This window comes from Populus trichocarpa, chromosome 6 (assembly GCF_000002775.5).
Source record: "Populus trichocarpa isolate Nisqually-1 chromosome 6, P.trichocarpa_v4.1, whole genome shotgun sequence".
Taxonomy (NCBI): Eukaryota; Viridiplantae; Streptophyta; class Magnoliopsida; order Malpighiales; family Salicaceae; genus Populus; species Populus trichocarpa.
In genome coordinates, this window is record NC_037290.2 from 8591448 (window position 1) to 8615813 (window position 24366).

Genomic DNA, 24366 nt, shown 5'->3' on the forward strand with positions numbered 1-24366 from the left:
AGTTCACTATTATTTTTGTGTTTTAAAAATATTTTTGAAAAAAATTAATTTTTTTTAATTTTTTTAAAAATATATTTTTATATTTTCATATCATTTTAATATGCTAAATTAAAAATAAATTTAAAAAAATAAAAAAATATATTATTTCAATCTATTTCCAAACAAAAAAAACAATCCTCTAATTCATAGTTTTTAGATCCGGCCCGGTCCAAAGTCCAGGTTTCGGGTTTTGACCGGGTCACTTGGGTCAATTTTTTTAAAAATCAAAACGATGTCGTTTTAGTAAAAAAACAAAAGTTAACGGGTTGTAACCGGGTTTTTGACCGGGTTGCCGGGTCAACCCGTTGAGTCGACCTGTCTACCGGATCACACCAGGTTTTTTCTTTTTTTATTTTTTTTCAACCCGGCCCCGTTTCAGCTCCAGATCAACTCTCCAGACCGGATCGGATTTCAAAACTATGCTCTCATTACAAGCAGCCAGCCACCTTCAGCGTCTTCTGTTCCATGAGGGGAAAAGGAAAAAGAAAAAGAAAAGAGAGAAACAAAGTCAAAAGAAATTAAGAGGATCAAGAACATCTGAATTCTTTACAACTCTACGTCTTTGCACAGAGAATCTCACGTGAAATAACATCACACTGACCTTTCTTCTACATTTCTACTTTCCTCCCTTTTTCCTGATGTTGAAAGAAAAACACAGGGATAGTAAGTAGTTCATTTGTTTGCCCGTGACCTAATTTGGATTTCTTCCCCCAAAAACCCTAAAAGCTAAATTTCATAACCCTAGCTAGGTGTGGCAAGACGATCACTTAAAACAAGAGCAAGCATGGAGCTCCTGAGTGTCATGTTAGCATGGAGCTGCTTACTGAACTTCATGAATCTATATTTTTTATTTTCCCTTTTAAATCTTCATGACTATGCAAATCTACTAGCTGTATTCTGAGGAAAACATTAAAAATAAATACAAAGAATGTGCTAAATTTATTAGTGAATTGCAATTGTATACCCTTTTTTCTAATTTGGTCAGGGAGTTTTTTTTCTTTTAAATTCATTATTTAATATTATGCTGATTTAGAATTCGCTTAAATGATTTGTTGAAATATTTTTTTTCAAGAAATAACTTTATTGTTGTATAGTTAAATAATTTTTTTTGAAGAGTTCCATTCATAGTGCGGTAAAGTATCTTTTATTAAAATTATATATTTATTGATAGATATAATTCTTAATTTATTTTATTAAATTGTATGTTCTTTTTTGTGTTGACAAAAAAGAATTTAAATCTGATCTGAAGCATGAACAATTAACAAGTTAATTACTAAATATATTCATTGATATCATACCATCCGAAGCATGCGATATTTCTTAGTTCTTCCCTTTTTCTTTCCTTAAATTTGAAGCATTATAAATCATTTGTTAGGATATGAACCCCACCACGGACCAACCATATATACTGAATCCTTAGATGGGCCATGGCAGGAGAACCCTCCAATAAAAACTAATAACTGAAGCATGAAGATGATCACTTACTATCAAATTGCTGGACCATTTGAGAAAAGCATTTGTGCAAAATGTATGGGCCAGCATACTAGGCCCAACAGCATACCGATAAAAAGGATGTGTTGTCACAATGTGAATACCAACATGGATTGCAATAACATTAAAACTCAATTTTTTAAGTTATAAATATTTAATAAAAAAAAACAATAGAGCATTAAAACTATATAAAATATTTAATAAAAGGAAAAGAAACATAAAAATATAATTTAACCTTTTGTAAAAGTAATATAAAAGTCTTTGATATTACTTTTACAAAGGTTAAATTAGATTTTTATGTTTTTTTAATTAAATTTTCAAAAAACTAGAAAACAAACAAAACATGAAAAATGGGTTAAATATTTTTTATATCACTTTCACAAGGGTGGTATATGGTCTTCATGTTTTGTTTTTAATTGATTTTTTTTCAATTTTATTATTTAAAATTGAGTTGATTGACAATTGAGCTACTATATATATTTTTATTTACTTTCTATGAGGTTATCATGGTTTTATAACATGAGTGAAAATTTTACATATTAATCTGAGTTGACTCGAGTTGATCTAATATGTTATCATCTCAATATTTTTTTTAAAAAAGATTGTCTTGAAATCTTCTTTTTAGTTAAATTATATATATTTTTTAGTTATTTAGATTACCTTTAGACTTGCCAAGTTGATGGAATCACATGGATCAATACTTACATGGTTTTAGTTTTTTCCTTTTTGAAAACACGTTAGCAATGCTTCTTTTTTTAAAATACTTTAAAAAATTTGATTTGATCCACAAGGTAGCGTGAATAAATAATCTAGTAAATAATACAAAAAAAAACATGGTAAACAACTGTAGCTATAATCTTTTACGCTTTGACCCTTGAAGTTTTTAGATTTTTCATATTTAATCCTTATAGTTTTAAATATTGGTCCTTTTACATTTTAAGTTTTTTCATATTTGTCCCCCTATTTTTCTAGTTTTTGTTTACTTGGTCCCTGTAATTTTTGTTTTTTTACACTTTGTTCCTTGAAGATTTTTTTTTTATATATGTGGTCCTAATAGTTTTAGGTTTGTTCGTTTTGATTCTCAAACTTTATTTTTACTATATTTTTATCTTTCGATTATGAAAGAGAGAGAGAAAGTTGTTTAGAAAAGGAAAGCGGAGAAAAATCTAGGCTATTACATTCGAACCAAAAAAAAAAAAACTATGATTGATGTAATTAGATTTGTTTTGGAGATAATAATTCAATAAAGATAATTATTTAGATTTGTTTTCGAGATAATAGTTCAATATAGATTTGTTTACCATCTAACTTTGCTATAAAAAAAAACAGTAGTAATTATTTATATATTGTAATTGTGATTATAATTGACACATTACATTTGAGGTTTGCCTAGGGCTCCAACCCGCATGTTCTTACAGAATAAAACGATGCTGTTTAGTAAAATAAATCAAGCTGTTAGTTCAATTGAACCCCAATGTTTTCTAATTAATTTATTGAGTCCAATATGCAGCTTCTATCCAAATTCTTATCGCTTAAGTCTTAACTCGGAACTATAATTTAATTTTATACGGGAAAAATAAATAAATAAAATTCCACATAAGGTATAGGAAGTTACAAATAGGGCCTCAACTGACTGTAATAATAAAATATGGGGCTCAATTGAACGAATAGTCTAAAAAGAGACTAAACTGACTAATTTAAGAAAATACAGGGTGAACATAACGACTTTAGCCTTCCAAGGTTTCTTCTCCAGCGAGTCAGTAATATCTCTATTAAAACTCTTTCCTTCTTCCAGCAGAACCAGACGCAGAAAACTCTTAAAAAGAAAAAGAAAAAGAAAAAGAGAGAATGAGTAGAGGAAGCGGAGGTGGATATGATCGGCATATCACTATATTCTCCCCTGAAGGTCGCCTCTTTCAAGTCGGTATGTACTGTCTTCGATTACTGTTATTGAAATTTGCTATCTCTCTCTCGGTTTTAGTTGAATGGATATTGAGATTTTCTGTGCAGAGTATGCGTTCAAGGCAGTGAAGGCTGCTTCCACCACTTCCATTGGAGTTCGCGGCAGCGATTCTGTCTGTGTTGTTACTCAAAAGAAGGTTCCGGTGAGTCAATCACTCTTTTTCCTATTTTTATTTTTTAATTTGATTAACTGCCTTGATCTAGGGTTTTTGTTTTTTTTGCTAATTGTTTTTTGAATGAGGGATCAGGACAAGCTTTTGGATCAGACTAGTGTTACTCACCTTTTCTCTATTACCAAGTTTCTTGGTCTACTCGCCACCGGCATGACTGGTCTACTTCTTTTGCTTTCCTCCTTTTCTTTCTTAGAGAAAAAAATAATAATTGTGGCATTCAAGTAATTGGTGATATATATTGTTTTTCGGTTTCAGCATGATAAGAAGTTTCTTTTTGTTTGGATTTTTTAGCTGATGCAAGGAACTTAGTCCAACAAGCAAGGAATGAAGCGGCGGAGTTTAGGTTCAGATATGGGTATGAAATGCCTGTCGATGCATTAGCCAGATGGTATGTTTGTGTTTTCCATGATCCTATACCTATATTTGATTATGTTTGAGTTTTTCGATATGTGGGATGGATCCTTTTCTGTTTGGGTTACTGATAGCAAGTTTAGGTTTCATCTTAACTTTTCCTGCCAATAAGCTCATTCTCTAGTTTTAACTGACGACTTCTTCTCTAACCATGTTTGTTTTCCATCCGTATAATATTGAATTTAAAATTTTTCTGCATATGTAGGATCGCAGACAAATCACAAGTTTATACTCAGCATGCATATATGAGACCTCTTGGAGTTGGTATGGGCTCTTGTTTTTGTTTTTTGTTCTGTTGTAGTTCTTAAGATGATTTACATCTTCACGCAATGTGCTATTTATAAGGTGTATCTGAGTGTTTTTTTGTGGACATTTATACAAGCTAATTGATGCTGCTGGTCTTATTCTTATATTTATTTATTTTGACACCTTTACCGTATCTTTTTCTGTGAAGTTGCTATGATTTTGGGTATTGATGAAGAGAACGGGCCTCAACTTTACAAGTGTGATCCAGCTGGACACTATTTTGGTCACAAGGTAATTGGCAATCTTGTTCTTTTCTCGAAAATGCATTACATTATTGATGTTTTATTCTAAGTGTGCTGTTTCTCTATTGTATAATGAAAGCATCTGTGAATCCCATGATCATATAACCAAAGAAACTTGGATGAAGTTGAGATAAATATTTCTTTAAAGACATGCTTAAGCTATATCCTCAGGATAAAAAATATCAGATAATTTAGCATGTATGCTTTTGAATTTCACATGACAATGTCTATTGCCTTTTGTGGTGATCTATGTTTTTCAAGTACTCCACTCCCTAAAATCGAGCAACTTTTGTTATTTGTTGTTTAGCTAGGTCAATTAATTTGCCTTCTAAGTATGTTTACTAGATTTGGCAGCCAATGAACAGTGCAGATATTACATTCATGAAACTACCTGTTTTCATGATATGATCACTTAATGGTGTATGATGCAACTCCTGAAATGATTGTTTTTGAATATGAGAATTTATTGATCGCATATTGATTTATTTTAGCTTTGCATTGTACATAATTCTAAGGATGCGTTTTGCTTGAGGAACGTAACTTTACACTCATGTTGCAGGCTACAAGTGCTGGATTGAAAGAACAAGAGGCTATCAATTTCCTGGAAAAGAAAATGAAAAATGACCCTTCTCTCTCCTATGAGGAAACTGTGCAGGTACTTATGCCTATTTCCTATTTCCTGGAAATGACGTGCTGAAGGACTGTATATTTTTTTTTTAACTTATGATTGGCCATGCATGTCAACTATTGTGTGTTTATTTTCTATCTGGGTTTGAATGTGGTTTAATATGCATGGAATTGTTTGGGCCATATAAAACGCACTACCCAACAACTTTTAATTTGTCCTCATGGTGTTAAGGAATTTCAAGGGTATAACTATTGTGTGTTTATTTTCTCTCACATGATTTTTGTTCTGCATTATTTGATTTCCTGGGCTATGAGAGGATTCTGAGTATAGAACTAGAAAATAAAATAGAGGATAAATGTTACTGGTTTTTGTTTGATTATTGGCTATGAGAGGATTCTGAGTATAGAACTAGAAAATAAAATAGAGGATAAATGTTACTGGTTTTTGTTTGATTATTTCATGAATTGGTGCAAAGCTACTTTTAGATTATTTGTAATGGGTTTTTTGTTTTTTCCAGAAATAACATTTTTTATATCCTAATACTGCATATTGGTTTTGTTGTGCAGACTGCTATTTCTGCTCTGCAATCTGTTCTTCAAGAGGATTTCAAGGCTACTGAGATAGAGGTTTGATGTCTCACTTTAAACTTCCAGCTGTTAGTGATACTCGACCACTAATATTAAATGATCGAAATTAAATATCCCGTGAAGGCTGAAACTTAAAAAATAAAGAAACTTCAGTGTAATTTGTCTTCTCCGACATGTGGCCTATGACTGATCTCTGGCATTTCCATTTCTGTTAAGGTGGCTTTCCTGCTGTTGACTTTCCAATAGAATTCGGAATATGGGCCAAGTACCTTTTCCTTTTTTTTTCCCAGTTGCCTATGAGATGCCCCTTGTGCAGTGTGTGCTACATATGCTGACCTTTAGAATATGGCATGGAAATGCCGTTTAATCAATTTACCTGTACAAGTAAAATGGTTTATAACAGTCAGTGTTTGGTTTTTTGCCAGGTGGGAGTTGTGAGAACAGGTGATCGTATTTTCAGAGTGCTGTCCACTGAGGAAATTGATGAACATTTAACTGCCATTAGTGAACGTGACTGATTTATGGAGTAAACAGAGGCGCTTGGAGGAAATGGTTATGCTTTCATTTGAAGTTATCAAAACATATGCATAATTAATCTTGTATTTGGCAGGGAAAAGGAAGATTGTTTTGAATTGTATTCCCAGATTTCAGTTAAATTGCCAAAACATGTTACCATTATTGCCATTTCTGCAGTTGTCTCTGTCAGCTGTTTTCCAAGAAATGATAATGGGCTAAATGGCTGCGGTTTAGAGAACCTTGTACTTGGTCTAAACTATTTGCATATGTAAGCTTGGGATTATGTGATATCTCGATTGCTTGGTGTTCTGTAGATGGCCGGCTTGTTTATGGATCTTTGGAAATTTGCCAGTAGATAAATTAGTGAACCAATGCAGTTAGGTGTTTTCTTGCTGGGTCTAGTTGTTATCTCGGAAGCCAGCATGCTACAGCTCTATTAGTTATTCTGTCACCTGGGTTCTAGTGTAAAGAACTAGAAAATATCAAAACTTATTTCACGAGTCTATTTGTATCCATGTTTCGTACTTGTTCTTCAACGTGATACTTCAAGGATTAGTTGAACTTTCAATGGTGTTTTCCAATGAAATTTGGGGATAAACAACCATGGCATGGTGGGATGTTTGGCTCTAGTTAGATGACAGTTGACAAAGACGATTAACTTAAGTTAGAACAAATAACATGTGGTTGAACGGGAACCCCTGGAGCTGTGTATCCTGTAACCAGGAAATGAAGAGCGTGTCCGATAACCTGATCACTTAACTGGGAATACGATTAACATTTCCCGGTTCTGGTCTATGCCTGAGTGAAGCGTTTTCTCATCATGTACAAGGCCTTCTCCTGAGATCAAAAGGTGTTATCTTTCACCGTTTTCAGCCAATGTATCAATATCTTCAGCATAGCCATGCCACCATATTCGGAGGTCGATTGAGTGCTCTAGCTTTTGCAATTTTATTGATTCCCCTCCTTGTGTGCCACATATTTGATTGATTTGTGCTTCTTGCTTAGCATAATGATGTTTTTTATAGGCGACTTGGGTGCAGAAGTTTGGATTCAAAGCCCATTTCAAAGCTTATTTTGAGTCTGTTTTGATCGATTACAAATCACAAGCTGCTGCCAAAAGTTCTGGTGACCTGACTTGAAGGGCCTTATGGAGTGGATGCATAAGAAAAGGCCATATGCGTAAACCTCTTGTTGTGTTTTGAAAGCTTTTTTCAGTCATCTCTTAGCTTGATTCTTATTTGATGGTAACCACTTTTAATATCAACCTTCAAACACAATCTGGAACCTTAACTGATCTATCATGTCATCTAGCCTTAGTATTAGAAATCTATATTTAATTGTGATCTAGTTAATGACTTAAGTATCCATACACATACACCATAAACTATCATATTTTTAAGACTAGAAGAATTGGTATTGCATATGGACTCATCGTTGCCGGGGAGATCTTGGCGAGGTCAGGATAAGTTGCTAAAATAAAGGAGAGGTGAGGATCGACTGTTCAGTATAATTCCAAAGAATTTCCTAAATATATCCCTTCTCTAACAACTCCATCACTTGTCTTTGCAACTCTTTAGCTTCTTTAGGGATAAGTTTATAAACTAGTATGTTTGGAAGGTATGGGTGGCAATCAAATCAATTTAGTTCTGGATATATTGCATGGGTGGCAATCCTTGGGGTAACTTGTCTAGGATCAAATATGCAAATTCTATTATCATACCCTGTACTTTCTCAAAGTTGTCGACAACATCATCCTCCTCTCCAACCGTTCCGCTACTAGGAACTATGGCATATATTACTCGTTCACCTATATCTCTGCCATAAAATATGATAAAGACAACATATTCTTTTTTTTAGTCCTCATCTCCACCTTTCCTTTATAGGTGTAAATTCTATACATTTTCCTTTGATGTTTAAGGTTTATGTATTTTTTCTACCATCATTACTCCTATCAAACTAACATGGCTTCCCCAGTAGAATGTGACACGCATCCATTGACACCACATCACACTAAAGACTATCAAAATATTTTTATCCCATAAAAAAGGAAACAAAGCAACATTTATCAATAATTACCTTAGTGCCTTTATTCATCTATATTAGCTTATATTGCTTAGGATGATTTTTAGTTTTCAGTTGAAGCTTCATTTATTGCCTTCACAGACATTATATTCTCAAAGCTACCATTAATTATAATCAAGTTACAGAACTTGTCTTTGGTAATGCATATAGAATGAAAGATAGTTATACGCCGCCAATTCTTTTTTGAATCACCCTTGAGCATTAATATAATATTTTTAATAACAAGGGCAATATCACCTGTTAAATAATATTTGTGTAGTCTTATTTAGTAAGGGTTGAATAGTACTTTCAGTTTAACCTATATATACTTTATTTATATTTAGGTTAAGACTAAGCACTCATAATATGCAGATCATTCAGAATTCTAGCCTCCTTTTTGTGTTTCATCTTAATTATTTTAACACATCTCCATGAAAAATATCCCCATCACTGCTCGAGTCATCATCATACTTAAGATCCATATTTGATAGCTTCTCTATCAAAAATTGTTTTTATAAAGACTCTCTACTTTGTTACATTCGCTAGCCTAATGCCCTAGTTCACCATATTTAAAGCAACAAATTTTAAAGCCAAAACTTTAACCCGTCATATGTTGATTTTATTGAGCTGGCATAGATTGTATGGTAGTATCCCTTTGATTATTATTATGCCCTTTATCTCTATTATTCTAATCTGCTAAAAAATCTCTATTAACAGACCTAATAGCCTACTACTTCTTAACTATCAAGGCCCTTTGAAAAGCCTTAGAAGTTGTCCATAAAATCTAGAGACACAATACATTATGTATGGATTGTTATAGACTTCTCAAATACCTTGTCGCTAACTGTTTTTCTATTTTTTCCAAATTATTCTCAGCTACTAACTAGTAGAAATCAACAGTGTATTCATTGATTGATTCACCTCCTTGTTTCAACATTTGAAGCCTCTAATTAGAGTTTGGGAATAGCCAAAAGGAAAAAAGTTCTCACTTTTCTTCATCTCCATCTTGTCCCACTCATTTATTTTTGATTTTTCTTGTCTTTCTTGTGTCTTCTTCAATTGTTCTTACCAAGAAGATGCCCAACCCTTTAATCTAATTGTGATTAATTTAACTAGCGTCCACTCAATAACCTTTTTATATGAAAAAAAAAATTCTCTTTACTTGATTCAACCAATCTATAAACTCTTTTGCTTGTAAGGTTCCAACAAACTCAGGGGATTTAATATGAAACTTGAAATCCCTAGATTTGATCTCTTCCTTGTCATGAGGTTCTCCTTTGATTAGCACTTGCTCTCTCTCTCTTCTAGCCTACAAGTCAATTTTGTGATCTGCCTCTGCATGTTCTCCATGACAAGCTTCTGACATTTCTCTCCTGAATGGGAGCTTTCTCATTCATTCTTGGCCACACTTTGCTCTATGACCTCTTCCTATCATGGTTGTTAACATCAAACAATTATCCATGAAATTACAGCAAATAAGCAATATAAAACCTAAGATTGTTGGGCTCTGATACCAACTCGATACATGTAAAATCTAATAGGATAACAATAGCATAAAAACACAAGAATTTTAATGAGAAAAAAGGTTGCAGATGTGAACCCTAAATTCACAATTTTATTCTCTAAATTTTAAATATATGGTGGTTGTCTCTTCAAGAGGTTTACAAGACCTTTAAATAGATTAGGAAAACCCAACTCTACTAGGAAACAACCTAAAATCCAAAAAAACTAAGGAAACTAAAATAAAATCCAAAATAAAAATAATAAGTATGAGAAATCCTAGGAAAATAATAAAATTGGTCTAAACAACAACTTCTAGGCCTAATTCTAGAAGATTTAACGATCTAATAAGTGATATTATAACTTTCTATTACTTGTAGAATCATTTAGAAAAATTTAAGTTCGATCTAACAGTTAGACCCTTTGTTATTTTAGTTTTAAAGTGCTAACCTAGCCTGACATGACCAGACCTTCTCTTGGACCTAGACCTATCTCGTTGGACCATAAAAGCATATGTTAGGCCATCCACATAGTTTTTCTAGGTCATACCCTTATCTAGTAGTTTCAGATCCTCGCTTGACTTAGATTTTTAAGTTTCTGCAAGCTCGACTGTATCACCTTTTTTGGTGATATTAGTTGACATGGAGAAGTCTCCATATGTGAGTAGTCACCTTGTGTCGATGAAAAGTTTGTGTGCCCCATTTGACTTTTATGATGGAGTTACTTGTAGTTTCAGCCTTGGAGTAGCGAGTCATCCTACCCTCTATGCATTCAACGTGATTATAGACTCGAGAATCGGCTTAGTTTACACATACAACTTGACAATAGAGTTTGATTTCAACGGCGAGGTTGAAGAAATTTCAATGAAGTGTCAACAACTAGACTTGGCAATCTTGTTTCCTTTGGAAGCAATAACATTGATCATGTTCATCCTAGTTACCAATGAAAGGTTGTTGAAAGTTCTTTCTTGAAGGGAAGAGATGAGAGGTACGTAGAGATATCCCTGTTAGAGTCGCTAGAAATCTTTGTGTCGTTAATTGTTCTTGTTTTTCTTTAATTTCTTTTCATTTTTTTCTTCTTAGTTTGTTAATTTCTTGCTAAAACTCAACAATTTGCAAGAGAAGAAGATGAGTCTCACTATGTATCTCAAGTTTTAGTAGCATGTCTTTTGTTATTTAGGTTCAGGTTTAGTGCTAATTAAGGTTTTCCTTTTTTTTTTCTCCCTTTTTTTTTTTTTTTTATCTTGGATGTTTTATTATCAATTAGCACTATATATATATATATATATAGCAGTTTATTCTCCAGCGACGCCAAATACTTTTGGTTGATGGAATTTTTATAAATATAATCCTTGAGAAAACATGAAGTTTGCTCAACAGAATTTTTTTTTTCTTTTTTGAGATTGTTTTCTATTTCAACATGGGAATTTAGTAACCGAATATTAAGCCTAATGGCAATGTAATTTAATGTGTGGTGCACTCCTGAGATTTTTTCCTAAAGAACTGTTAGCTTTATTTATTTTCAATCTATTTGTTCATGGATTATGCAGAGCACAACCAATCTAGATCCTCTGGGCCGGATGGCAGCTAGTTATTCACAGTGTGCATGGTCGTGCAGTCTTGCATTATTTCTTTTTGTTGACCTCCTGCAAGGTTTATGCTACCATTAGACTATTCATGTTCTTCCTACAAGCCAACTAATCGATGAAGAGTTGGGAATAATTCATATCCATAGAGAATAAAACTAGCATGTTATCATCAGGTTTTTTTTTTTTCTCTTTATCATCAATTGCTGTTGTTAATTAAGCTCACTGCTAAGACTTTTGATGTATGAACAAATTATCAGATGCTATTCTAGCTATTATACCAACTGATATAGAAACAAGCTATCAGTTGCTGCCAAAAACCTACAATAATAGCAGTGAGCAAATTTATTTTTTATATATCCACTAAATCATTGCATCTTTGTTGTAAACATAACAATCTTTTCTGTATGTTGGCTGCTCCACTAGATCTATAATACTTTTCTATGGGCACTTCATCATGGATTTCACTATTAGGGTTTTCACTTCAAGAGTAAGAGGATGCTTCTACATCAGCTTTTAATTAATGTAGCTTAACCCAAGGAATGGAAATCAAAGAACAAAGAATACAAGTCTGGTCTGAACCTAAGACATTCTTGTCGAAAATCAAAGCTTGTTATTATTTTTGTTTTCCATTTGACTGGATATATATGCATAACTATATTTTTCTTGAGGATATATACTCCATCTATGTCCACTCTGACTAGTCAGGCAAACATTGTGTGGCACAGCCACGGAAAAATTTCAGATAGAACAGGCTAAATCTTAAGTCTCCATGGTCAATTTGCACTCTAATCACTGGACCTTCTATTCTTAAGAACATTATCCTTGCTTGTTTAAAACAGGATAATCATATTTGTTTGTTTTGATTTGGACAGCTATTTAACTGCTTCGCTGAAGACAGGAATGGTTTTTGAACAGCTGAATTGCACTAAACAATTTTCCTATGCTGTGTTCTGTCATTCTCAGTAGTTCAAGAAGCGTTCTACTGCTCTCATGATGAGCCAGCTCCAGCACCCTCTGATCTCCTGAAAGAGAAAATAAGCTTAATTGCACCGGCTGTGTGGATGCAGATTGCGGCCCCTTCCACTACACGCTTCGGTGGCAGCAGCGCTGAGGTACCATTCCATATGATATATTAAAATATCCAACACCTAAGGAAAATAAATAAATAAATAGAAAGCTAAAGAGCAATGGGATGATTGTGATAATTAGGTAGCATTGCAGACTCCCATTAGTGCAGTTTCTGTCATTTGATGACTCATGCATGTGAGTGGGCTGGATGACTTTAGGCACCGTACGTCTTCTATTATATATTTATATCTTCTAGCAACCAAATTTCTATGCTGGATAATATATATATATATATATAGAAAACACATGAATCATGGGGCCATCTTGAAATTCCATATCAGAATTACGATATTCTTTAAGTTTTTTGTATTTTGTTTAAAATCCTACTAGAAAGGGTTTACCGACAAAAGACCAAGAATATATCTAACTGAGTTATTGGATTAGTGGAATCCATCATGAAATCCCATATTAAGATTATAATCTAATATATGATTTCACATAATCTGCCATTCGGTCACCTCTAAAAGCTACCAATGTCTCCTCTGAATCGTGGTTAGGTCTCCACAGGTGAGCAAAAGGAAGGAATTTCGTTTGTGTCAGCTGACAGTGATTTGAACTCTAATATATGACGCCATTGCTGGTTTTCTCAAAAGGTATAATTGTTATTTGTCACGTCTTTCTCAACCTGAGGCCATGTACGTAGTAGTGCATATGGATCATCATCATCATCAAATCACTGTCACTGACTCACTGGTCAATGTATATTCTCATGCTCTGAACTTGTGACGGTTCCATGGCGGTTGATTACCCTTCCAATCTGGTGGCGCAATTGGGGCCAGAACGACCCTGCCCTTTTCCTCCTCATTACCAAAATCTGTCTGCTCTCTGACATCAACCGCATCCACATGCTTCCTACTTGGGTCTTTCTTCACGTTGTCTTTTTCTTTTTTTCTATTTTTACATATTATCACTTTTTCTAAAAAGAAATGTCACAGTTTATAAAAGTCTAAAATGTTATACTTATATCTTATCGCTACTCAGATCACTTTCATGAAACAATATTAAATGTGCAGGGAAGAGAAAATATTTCGATGACATCAAAATTCTAATAATTATAATATTATTAATATCACCAATAAAATAAATCTAATATATTAAGAAAGATCACCGAGGATTACCGGAGTATATTATACTTAATATCTAAAAATAATGGAAGATATATAATTTGCAGTGGTGTTATTTTCAGTACTGTATCATCTATCAATTGCATGTTTAAATAAATTTTGTTTGCTTTCCACTACAAACCTAGCAAGCAAGACAAGATGAAGCTTCTTTGAAATGTGCATTGGTCCCATTGAAATGACTATGATACTTCCAAGGCTTATACTGGCATTTTCTTTGCGGGGCAGATATATTCAAGTGTCATATATATATATATATATATATATATATATATATATATATATATATATATATATATATATATATATATATATATATATAAAACTGCGTTTATATTCATTTATTAAAAAAAAAAAAGGTTAGAAAATTGAAGTTCTACTCCTTTAGATTGAGAAATACATAAATTCAAAAACAAATTATTAATTTGTCTGCTCAGGGCACTGTGATCTGTGATCATCCGATGATCTGTCGGCTCAGGGCACTGTGTCTGGGGCTGAACATCCCAGATTCCAAGTCCCCTTGTGCATGTTCATGGCAGGCTGTGAAGTCACCCCGAACTTTCTTTGTAATTCATGTAGTTTTAGATTTATTGGAAGGTTCAATTAACCTTCTACCAGGAAAATAAGATATTAGCCCTTCATCATTTTTCAAAGCACTATTTTTCTCCGTCTTCAATTTGAACCAGTACTGGTATTTGATTAGGACACCCAAAATGAAATTATCAAATTGAAATTGTACTAGTAGTCCTAGTACTTATCCTTAAAAACCTGTTTGTTTTTGCGTTTTAAAATTGTTCTTGAAAAAATTTCAATTTTTTTTTGCTTTAAATTAATTTTTTCAATATTTTTACATCGTTTTGACGTACGGGTATGAAAAATAATAAAATATATTATTTTAATAAATTTTTAAATAAAAAAACTTTAAAAAACAACCACCCTCGTCACAATATTAAAATTATTCAAGAATGAATGTTTCTTTGTAATCTTAAATCATAATGTAATATCTATGACTGGACAAATATTCCTACCTTTATTGGTTCAAAATCATACATGACTTGTCAGAAGAAAGAAAAATACAAATGCATGGTTTAGTTTCTATCGATATTCCTTGTTCTTCCTCCAAAACCATAGTGTAAAGCTGAACTTTAAATTCAGATTTGAGAGTCTCCTTCACTCCGAGAACAAGTCAAGCCGCATGACAACAAGAGTGAATTTTGTTTTTATAAAAATTAAAATTTATTTATTTTATTTAAAATTAATTTTTTTATATATATTATATTAAAAATAATTTTTAAAAAATAAAAAAATAACAATCAGTAGTTAAGTAAACAGCTGGAGCCTAGTCAAATCAGGTAGGCAAAAGACCTTTCCAGTTTCCATCCCTCATTTCTCAGCAGTTTCCACGAGGAAAGGACGCTTGAGAAATAATATTAAACCTCTTCCTTACGTTATTACTTCCCATAAGCCAAATGTCATCATCTTTGTGATACTCTAATTTTCTAACCCCAACACTTCTTTTCACGTTTACCATAAATATACCCTCACGTTTCCTCTCTTTACGTAGCCATAATTTCCCTCATCCTGCCTGACTGTGTTTTGGTTGCAAGGCCACCTCATCATAGGTTACCATCTTTATTTTCAAGTACGTAAGCTAGGATCACTATAATGTGACAAATCTCCTCATTAAATGGTATTTATTTTTGTGGCTGGCAGTTTTTTCAAAGGAAACTGGGGTTCGGGCTTATCCGCGAGGCGGCATGATACCAGAAGGCGCTTCCTATTATCTGAGCTGGAGGTTGGATGTGGAGGCTAACAATGTGCGTGCGTGGCGCACGGTCCCTTCTCAATGCTTGAGGTACGTTGAAGCTTACATGCGTGGAGGACAGTATGACAGGGACCTTGACTTGATTGTTGACCAAGTTTTGAGTTATATTAATGAGATAGATCCCTCCAATGATGGCATGGATGCTTGGATCCTAGATGTTGACGACACCTGCATCTCTAATCTCCTCTACTACAGGGAAAAGAGATATGGGTATGTGTGCATGGTCCTATATATTCTTTGTCCATTGGTATATATACGCTTATTAATCAATGGTGTTTGTGTCCTGTCCTGTAGGTGTGACCCATTCGATCCAGCTGGTTTCAAGGCATGGGCATTAAAGGGAGGATGCCAAGCAATTCCTGCTGTTCTTGGATTGTTTAACAACCTGGTTCAAAATGGTTTTAAAGTATTCCTGATCACTGGAAGGGACCAGGAAACACTTGGCCAAGTCACTAGTGATAATCTGCATGATCAGGGCTTCATCGGCTATGAGCGACTAATCTTGAAGTAAGATGATATAATTAACCACACACTACGAAACGTCCAGGTCGGAAAAATCTACGTAATAAATATATTTTCAATGAGGCAAATGATTAGCCTGAGTGGATAGTTCTCTCTAGACTTGAACATAACATATATTCTCCTTCAAAATGATTACTAAATCGGAAATCACGTGGAAGGATACCTGATATACATTGATTTGAGAACATAGCATATCAGGCTTCCTCGCCATATTTCCTCTCAATGATCACGTCTTTTAAAACTGCTTGGTTGCTATTATTTGTAGTGTTGACTTTGCAGTTGATATGTGTTGGTGGGAGAAACCACTAGTGGTGGCTCTGATACCAATTGTTGGGGATTCTGCTCTCCCTGCGAAACGGTAGTGTTCATGATCATTGCTCAAAGGAGGCTAAGCACACTAGCACACAATATTTAACGTGGTTCGGCAAATTACCTACATCCACGGGAGAGATTAATATTATTAGAGATAGAGAAAGAATACAACACACGGAGGAGGATCACATCCACTCAACTCCCATCTCTCATTGCTACATAGGGCAGCAGCTGCATACAGCAGCAGGGTTGCTGGTGGCAGCCCTTCTCTTTCTTTCTCTCTTCTTCTCTCTTTTGTTCTTGCTCTCTCTCTCATTTTGTGCTGCACTCTTGGTGTCTATTTATAGGCTTCAATGACAGCTCCTCTTGCTCCTTTGTCAACAATGGTGGCTGCCAAACTTACCAAACTTTGACATTAGACAATGGTTGTTGGCTGCCACCACAACCCACCATTGTAGCCTCCTTCTTTGACAATGTCAAGGGGCTGCAAATGCTGCACCAGCAGCCATCTTTGACTCTCACATGGCAGCCATCTTCTTTGATAATGACAGCTACATAATTGGCAATATTCCAACAATCACCCCCTTTGCCATTTATGTGAGCAATTGTCTTCTTGCTTCTTCAGCACATGCTTGCATCCTGCAGCTCTTCCAAGCTTACTATTCTGAGAACATCTTTGGCCAAGTTTACAGGTACTTGCCAAACCTTTCAATCACCAGAGTCACCAAAGCACACCTTTTCTCACACAAAAGGATCACTACAACCAGATGGTCTGTCACATCACATCTGAAGAGTGTTAACGCTTGTCTTTGGGACAACATTCCCCTTCAAGCTTATCATCCATGCTCGTTCTGGAATGATTTATCAAGCCTCACATCAAGGCTTACAACACCCCTCCAAACGGAAATTTCTATTTCCAAGTGCGACAGTCATAGAGTATTTTAATGTGATCACGAGCTCACCACTCTTCCAAGAGTCTACTCATCCTGGAGTTGCGTCTGCCCTCTGTTCCATTCTAGGAACCACGCCTTACTTCTCCGTGAGTCTCCCGGTCTTAGTTCAAAGAGTCCAGGTAGCTCTCCACCTTTAACCATGGGGGCAGCCCATTAAAGGTTGATCCATATCTGTCTTCATACTCTGAGTATTACAATGCCATTACTGAGCTTACCACCTTGACAAGAGTCAACTTGTTCCCGGAACCTGCGCATGTCTTCTGCTCATTCCTAGCAGTCGCATCTTAATGCTCCACAAGTCATCCACTTATTGTCCAAGGCAAATGTTATCTAACTCATTGATCTTTAGCCTAGGAGCATGAAAGTCAATCCTGCATTTGTATCCATACTCATCATAACCACTTCATTGGCTATACACCTGTCCACTCATATCTAGCCATTATATTGGCTTTGAGGCGTTCTGAACTGGGCTCCTTTCATGGCCCTCACACCTTCTCTAAGGTGTCTTCGCCCGTTGTCATAGGGCGGTCTGAACTTGGGCTCATATTGTGGCCCACACACCTTCTGTCTGAGGTGTCTCCGCTTGTCGTCATACGACGGTCTGATCTTGGGCTCATATCACGACCCTCACACCTTCTTTAAGGTGTCTTCGGCTTTCATAGGCGGTCACATCCTCCTTCAGCTGGGATGTATCAAAGTGGCTCTAAAATTCTCTACCACCATGTGGACTATGAGAGAGATAACTGCCACTGATTACATAGAAAGAGAAAGTTGCGGTATACTTCTCGCAATCCTCCACCTCGATTTCTATGTTTGGAGCTTCTGTGCCTTTCTGCTTGACAGCTCCACCTACACCAACTCTCTTTGGTGTCTTCGTCTTTCATCATAGGCGGTCGCCTTTTATCACAGGCGTTTGCACCCCCTCAATTAGGTGCCTCTGCAACAGCTCTCTTTCCATCCTTGTATGTATTGGAAAGGTCTTCGCCTGTTGTCTTCATCAAGAGCATAAGAGACTTCTTGTTGTACAACCTTCACACATAGTCTCTGCTCTGAGCTTCATCTGGGAACACTTCTTCTCCTTGCACATGTTGTCTCATTACAGTACCTCGTTGGATCACGGGTACTCTTGCACAATCTCCGTGTGCCCTCGTGTAATTTCTGTTCTCTAGATTTCTCCCTATTTCTTGCTTATGTTTGACAGCAGCTCATCCTGTCACAATACCTGTTCAAGTTAAAATAGGGTGCCAATCTTTATCTCCTTGCTGTATTTCTCTTCCATTATCAGGGTCTTCATCAATTCTACCCTCGAGAAATCACAATCACTAAATCTAACTTCTTTGGAGAAATCACCACTCCATCAAATCTTTAAACATACGGAACTCAACTGTTCCCTTGTGTCGTTGTCTTGCTAGTCTTCAACCGTTTCATTTCAAACTGCTATATATACGAAAATAGTACCATATGGATAATCCTTCAACTAAGCAAGTTCCCAGGAAAGATTGGAGGGGTCACACCGGTCTCGCTTAAAACCCAATCTCCTAGACAGAACTTCTTACGCCATATTTATCCATCGTACTGTCTTTCCGTATATACAACCATTTGATAGCTTTGTTGCAGCTTTCCTTTACAAGCGATCTGGAATATCCTGGTTTTATACCTGATTTCTCAACATCTGGCGAGACTACCACTGCTTAGATTCGTCAAGATTGGTCTTCATTAATTTCCACTCTCCACCTCAAATCATCCACATGATCGGGTGTCCAGAGTGTCCCAATTTTGCCTTCATTCGGTAAATAAAAAATCTCTCTATTTAGCAGTTCAACACATGTAATTGGGTAAACATGTGCACCTTCTTCTTCATCATCTCCATCGACCACTATGATTACCTTCAGATGCCTCCTGATCGGGCAATCTCCTTTTGTTAATTCACCACCACCATTTCTGGTCACAATCTCAACGATCGGACCATACCATTACATCCGGAACGATCAAATTAGCTGGAAACAAGTCTGGAATCGTCCAAATCGCATTTCCGACGGCTAAGATTTGATCAAAACAATTCTGGTCTGATGAGCGGCTCAGATTCAATCTCAAATCCGGTTGCACGTAGGATCAACTACACTGGATCCTATCCCCCGGCTCGCGGCTCGGCTCCACTCGGCTCGGCTCCTCTAAGCTCGGCTCAACTGATCTCGGCTCGTGGCTGATGACGTGTCTGGTGGGTCCCACTATGCTAACGTGTCAACTGACTGGTCACTGACATGGCATGCCAACTGTGCATGCTGACGTCACAATTATGTCATGCTGATGTCATCCTTATCCGGGTCAGTCTTGTGGGTCGGGTCATCTGGTATTTGGGTCGGGTTTGCCATTCGGGCGAAGAAGATGCGTGGCTCGCGTGTGGCGCGTTGGTGCGCGTGGGCAGCCTCCTCTCCGGCGCGTGTTGGCGCGTGTAGGCATGTCCCACGTCAGAATTTTGCATCGTTTTCACCAGTGGCTTCGTCTCTTCCTTCTCTACACAGTGGTATGGTCAAAACACAATTTTGACAACTTTTATTTTTGAGCAAAAATCAAACACCACTTTAAACCATAAGCTCTGATACCAATTTGTTGGTGGGAGAAACCACTAGTGGTGGCTCTGATACCAATTGTTGGGGATTCTGCTCCCCCTACGGAACGGTAGTGTTCATGATCATTGCTCAAAGGAGGCTAAGCACACTAGCACACAATATTTAACGTGGTTCGACAAATTGCCTACATCCACGGGAGAGATCAATATTATTAGAGATAGAGAAAGAATACAACACACGGAGGAGGATCACATCCACTCAACTCCCATCTCTCATTGCTACATAGGGCAGCAGCTGCATACAGCAGCAGGGCTGCTGGTGGCAGCCCTTCTCTTTCTTTCTCTCTTCTTCTCTCTTTTGTTCTTGCTCTCTCTCTCATTTTGTGATGCACTCTTGGTGTCTATTTATAGGCTTCAATGACAGCTCCTCTTGCTCATTTGTCAACAATGGTGGCTGCCAAACTTACCAAACTTTGACATTAGACAATGGTTGTTGGCTGCCACCAACAACCCACCATTGTAGCCTCCTTCTTTGACAATGTCAAGGGGCTGCAAATGCTGCACCAGCAGCCATCTTTGACTCTCACATGGCAGCCATCTTCTTTGACAATGACAGCTACATAATTGGCAATATTCCAACAATATTTTGAAGTTAATATCATGCCAATTAACCGCGCATATTTTCAGATGCCATTCGAATCAACATCAATGCAAGGAAGCACTCCTGTTCCATCAGAATCATAGGCTAGGAAACCCCTTAATTAGCTCAATCTACAGTCAAGAAGCCTATCCAAATTGGAAAAGGAAACTAGGCCCACCACCACCTAATGCCAAAAACTTGCCTTTCCAAGAGAAGTTGTGTGGATGAGCCATGAATGTTCAAATTCCATGTCGGCAGGATTGAAAATGGGAAACAGATGTGTGCATGATTGAATGTCAGCATAATACAGAGTAATAACTGTTTAAATGGCTCATGATATACCCGAGATTCCTAATCCTTTTGTTGTCTCAATCTCCACAGGACGGCAGGATTCAAAGGACAAAACGCTTTGGCATACAAGTCAGAAATAAGAAGGCGATTAGAAAAGGAAGGTTACAGGATATGGGGGAACGTTGGTGACCAATGGAGTGATCTGCAAGGAGAGTGTTTGGGGAACCGCACTTTCAAGCTACCAAATCTAATGTATTTTGTTCCCTGAGATTCAGTGGAATTCTTGTTGCAGTGTGTTTTCTCCGGAAATGATCACGAGACAAGACTTGTAGCATTATTATTATGTTCGCAGATGAAACAAAACATAATAAAGTGAAATAAATGGCACAAGATTTTAGCAAATGAAGTTACTTTTATTAGCCTCTGAGCAGTATTTGAACAAAGATTAGTGCTTCAAAAATGATCAAACGTAATCATGATGAGAACATTAATCATGTTTTCAGAAATTGCAAAAAACCAAAACTAGAAATCCCAGTAAGAAAGCCTGAAACCACAAATATATAAAGGTAAAACAAGCAAACGTGGGGCATGGACTTCAGAATTAAATGAAGTTTTACCATGTCAAAACCAGTTTCGTGTTGAAAACTAAATGCCCTTGTATTTACATGGAGTATATAAATTCTGTAGACTACTAAAAACAGGGGTATTAGCAACGGAATTTAGCAACGGATAATTCCGTTGCTAAATTCACTAACGGATTTGCAACGGATTACACATATATTATTTTTTTAATATTAGCAACGGACTTTAGCAACGGATAATCCGTTGCAAAATTTACGTTGAATTTAGCAACGGATTTTCCGTTGCTAATTGAAAAAAAATAAAATGTTAATATAAAACTAAAATTATGTAGATCGTTGATTACATAAAATCTGAACCGTTTATTTTGACTCTCTCCCCCCACACCGAAATACAGATCCAAAACACCAATTACGCTGAAAATTAATTTACTTCCATTCTTCCAGTATCCTTCTTCGTCCCTAATAACATTGATTCCTAACTGTTCAAAAATCACCCTTTCTTTATCGATTTCATCTTCCTTTATCCGAAACTGTTCATCATCTTCGCATTCGTCTTCAGCAACCCTATTTTGTTTTCTTCATCTTCTTCTCCTTCATCTTAACAGTTGCAATATTTCTCCGCAAACCAAAAAAAAACAGAGACCCATGGCAACATCGCACTAGACCCATCATCATCACCATCGAACATCCTGTTTTACCCTTTCTCTGTAAACGGGTTAGGTTTTGCACTGTTTTCTTCGATAGCTTAGGTAATTAATTTATGGTTTTTGTTTTCTTTGTTGCAATTTAAGTTACACTAAACAGTTCTAACCTAACTTTCCCAATCTTAGGTGTTATTCTGTCGTGTTGATCTATCTCCCTCACCTGTAACTGAAGAACACAAGTAAAAATATTTTTTCCCGAAACTTTGAATAATGGTTTTAGGCTATTAATTCGATAATATAAGGTTTTTGAAATGTTTTTACCATGATTTATATCCTAAATATGCACGTTTAAGTGAAAATTTATGAAAACCCCTAAATTAATTTTTAGGGTTACGGTTCATAAATTTATGAAAACCCCCAAAAATTTTAGGTAACTAGAGCTTTATGTGATTTGGGGTTTTTTATTCACCTTATTCTGAATAGGAGGTTTTTGATTATGCCCACATTCCGGGACGAGCAGTTCTTCATCGTGGTCGCCATCGGCATGGTGCAAGAGTGACTATTTCTGGGCACCGGGTCAACTTGGTTATATGGTGCAGAAGGTATCTTTTTCCTCTCCTTTGTTCTGCACTTAGCATCCCCTCTTTTGCATAAAAGGGCTCCACTTTAGGTACAACTTCTTTGTCTCAGTGGTGACATAGTTTTGAACTAGTATGGAATCTCATAGAATTTAATTATCAGGCTTCCTTTTAACATCCATTCATGATTCCTTCCCAATACAGTTACTGCATTGACCAGGATTGAAATGCAAACCTTGAAATCAGAGGTATAATACTAGCTAATTTTCTAATTCTACCTTATGAAATAACTATAAAACAAACACTCTAAATGCCACATGTTGAGGCTTAGAGGATAAGACAATGCGCTTCATGGTTTAGATGAGCAGAAATATAGAGGAAGTTAATTTTTGTTTACAGTGTAATGCTTTCTTGCATGAGAGCTGCAAACTTTATCTTATTTTGCTCTAAGTGGTTTGGTGCTTTGGTAGCATGGAAGTTCAAGCTGTTTGCTGAATTGTCTGTCCTTAATTTTTTTCTTTGCTGTTTTTAATACTTTTCAGTGGTGTTTTTCGAGAGTTGAAGAAACATCAAAACGATTTTTCCAGCTGGTGTGGAGATTGTCGACGTGAGAAAAAAGAAAGACAACATCTGTCAGTTGCTGCTACCAAACTGGTATATGTTGTGATGTAAAGATGAATAGGTTGAAGAAATTGCATCGGTTGCTATGCACTAATCTTTTGATATCTGCTTTTGTAGGAATTGCTGAAGAGGGATGGTATATCTGCATCCTGAGTCATTAATTTCTCTCAAGTTTTGCTTGTGAAGCTGTAAGATAGCAGAATTCTCACCCTTGCCAAGTGGCAATTCTTTCTTTCTTCTTTCTTGCTGTTTCAGTCCTTTTGTGTTAAAATTGTCCTAGGCTTTTGTTGGTTATTAATGAAGGGTGCATCTTGTATTCTCTCTTTCCAAGTTGGATTGAAATCTGTCTAATGCAATGTTGTCTTATTTGCTTTCAAAATTGAAATATGCACTAATCTCTGTTGTAGATCTATTTCCAATCACACAAAGGATAAAGGATTAGAGAGCAAAGCACTAATTTGTTTTAAAGACTAGCAATTGTTATAACTTGATGGGTGTAACATACTGTTTATGTTTTTTATTTTTCCAGCAATATGAATGGCTTATTGGATCACAATATAATCCAATAGAGTTGGCTAAATCTGATTGGGTTGCAATAAGAAAACCTCCACCTTGTGCCATTGATTCTTGGGGCTTAGGTAAGTCTATTTTGCTCCATTTTTACATGGTTGCTTAATTATATCGTGCGTAAATTTTCTGTTGGGCATGCCTATTGTAATCTTTTCAAGTAGTTGGAACTTTGCCTTTCATTGGGACAATATTGACAGTTTGTATAAGAAAACTAATGGAATGATTTTCTTTCATTAAATCTGATATTGAGTACAATCAAACTCTCAGAAACACGATTACACATTTAGGTGTGTAGTAAATAACAATACTTACATTACAATGATGGAAAAGTTGATTCCTTTTACTATATGCACAACATAATTGATAAAATAAGAAAAAAGAAACCCCGGCAGTAAAAACAGCTTGAAATCTGTTGAATTTGATATTGAATTCTGTTGATCGGATTTTGAGGGAGAGATGGGAGAAATGGGTGAGAGATATTGATGTTTGAAAGAAATGTTTAAATTG

General features: G+C 35.9%; 2 protein-coding genes and 1 long non-coding RNA gene across 4 annotated transcripts; all 3 read left to right on the top strand.

Moving 5' to 3' along the window:
* The first annotated feature begins 3271 nt into the window (after positions 1-3271).
* LOC7484640 (proteasome subunit alpha type-6) lies at positions 3272-6668 on the top strand. Its single transcript, XM_002308227.4, has 9 exons — positions 3272-3454; positions 3541-3635; positions 3741-3822; positions 3957-4053; positions 4282-4340; positions 4531-4613; positions 5184-5279; positions 5819-5878; positions 6265-6668. Exons 1-9 carry the CDS (start codon positions 3379-3381, stop codon positions 6355-6357), a joined length of 741 nt encoding a protein of 246 aa, XP_002308263.1. The 5' UTR covers positions 3272-3378; the 3' UTR covers positions 6358-6668.
* Positions 6669-15232: 8564 nt separating this feature from the next.
* Positions 15233-21267, top strand: LOC127903883 (acid phosphatase 1-like). 2 transcript variants are annotated; one of them, XM_002308228.4, is made up of 4 exons: positions 15233-15375; positions 15467-15788; positions 15873-16085; positions 20956-21267. In XM_002308228.4, the coding sequence occupies exons 2-4, from the start codon at positions 15511-15513 to the stop codon at positions 21131-21133; spliced, it is 669 nt and encodes a 222-aa protein (XP_002308264.3). In that variant the 5' UTR covers positions 15233-15375; positions 15467-15510; the 3' UTR covers positions 21134-21267. The 2 variants fall into 2 exon arrangements, with proteins under 2 accessions (XP_002308264.3, XP_024459069.2); XM_024603301.2 differs by having other exon boundaries at positions 15239-15788.
* Positions 21268-23217: 1950 nt separating this feature from the next.
* LOC127905496 (uncharacterized) lies at positions 23218-23668 on the top strand. Its single transcript, XR_008059597.1, has 2 exons — positions 23218-23322; positions 23407-23668. It is a non-coding gene; the product is annotated as an uncharacterized LOC127905496 (long non-coding RNA).
* Positions 23669-24366: the final 698 nt, after the last annotated feature.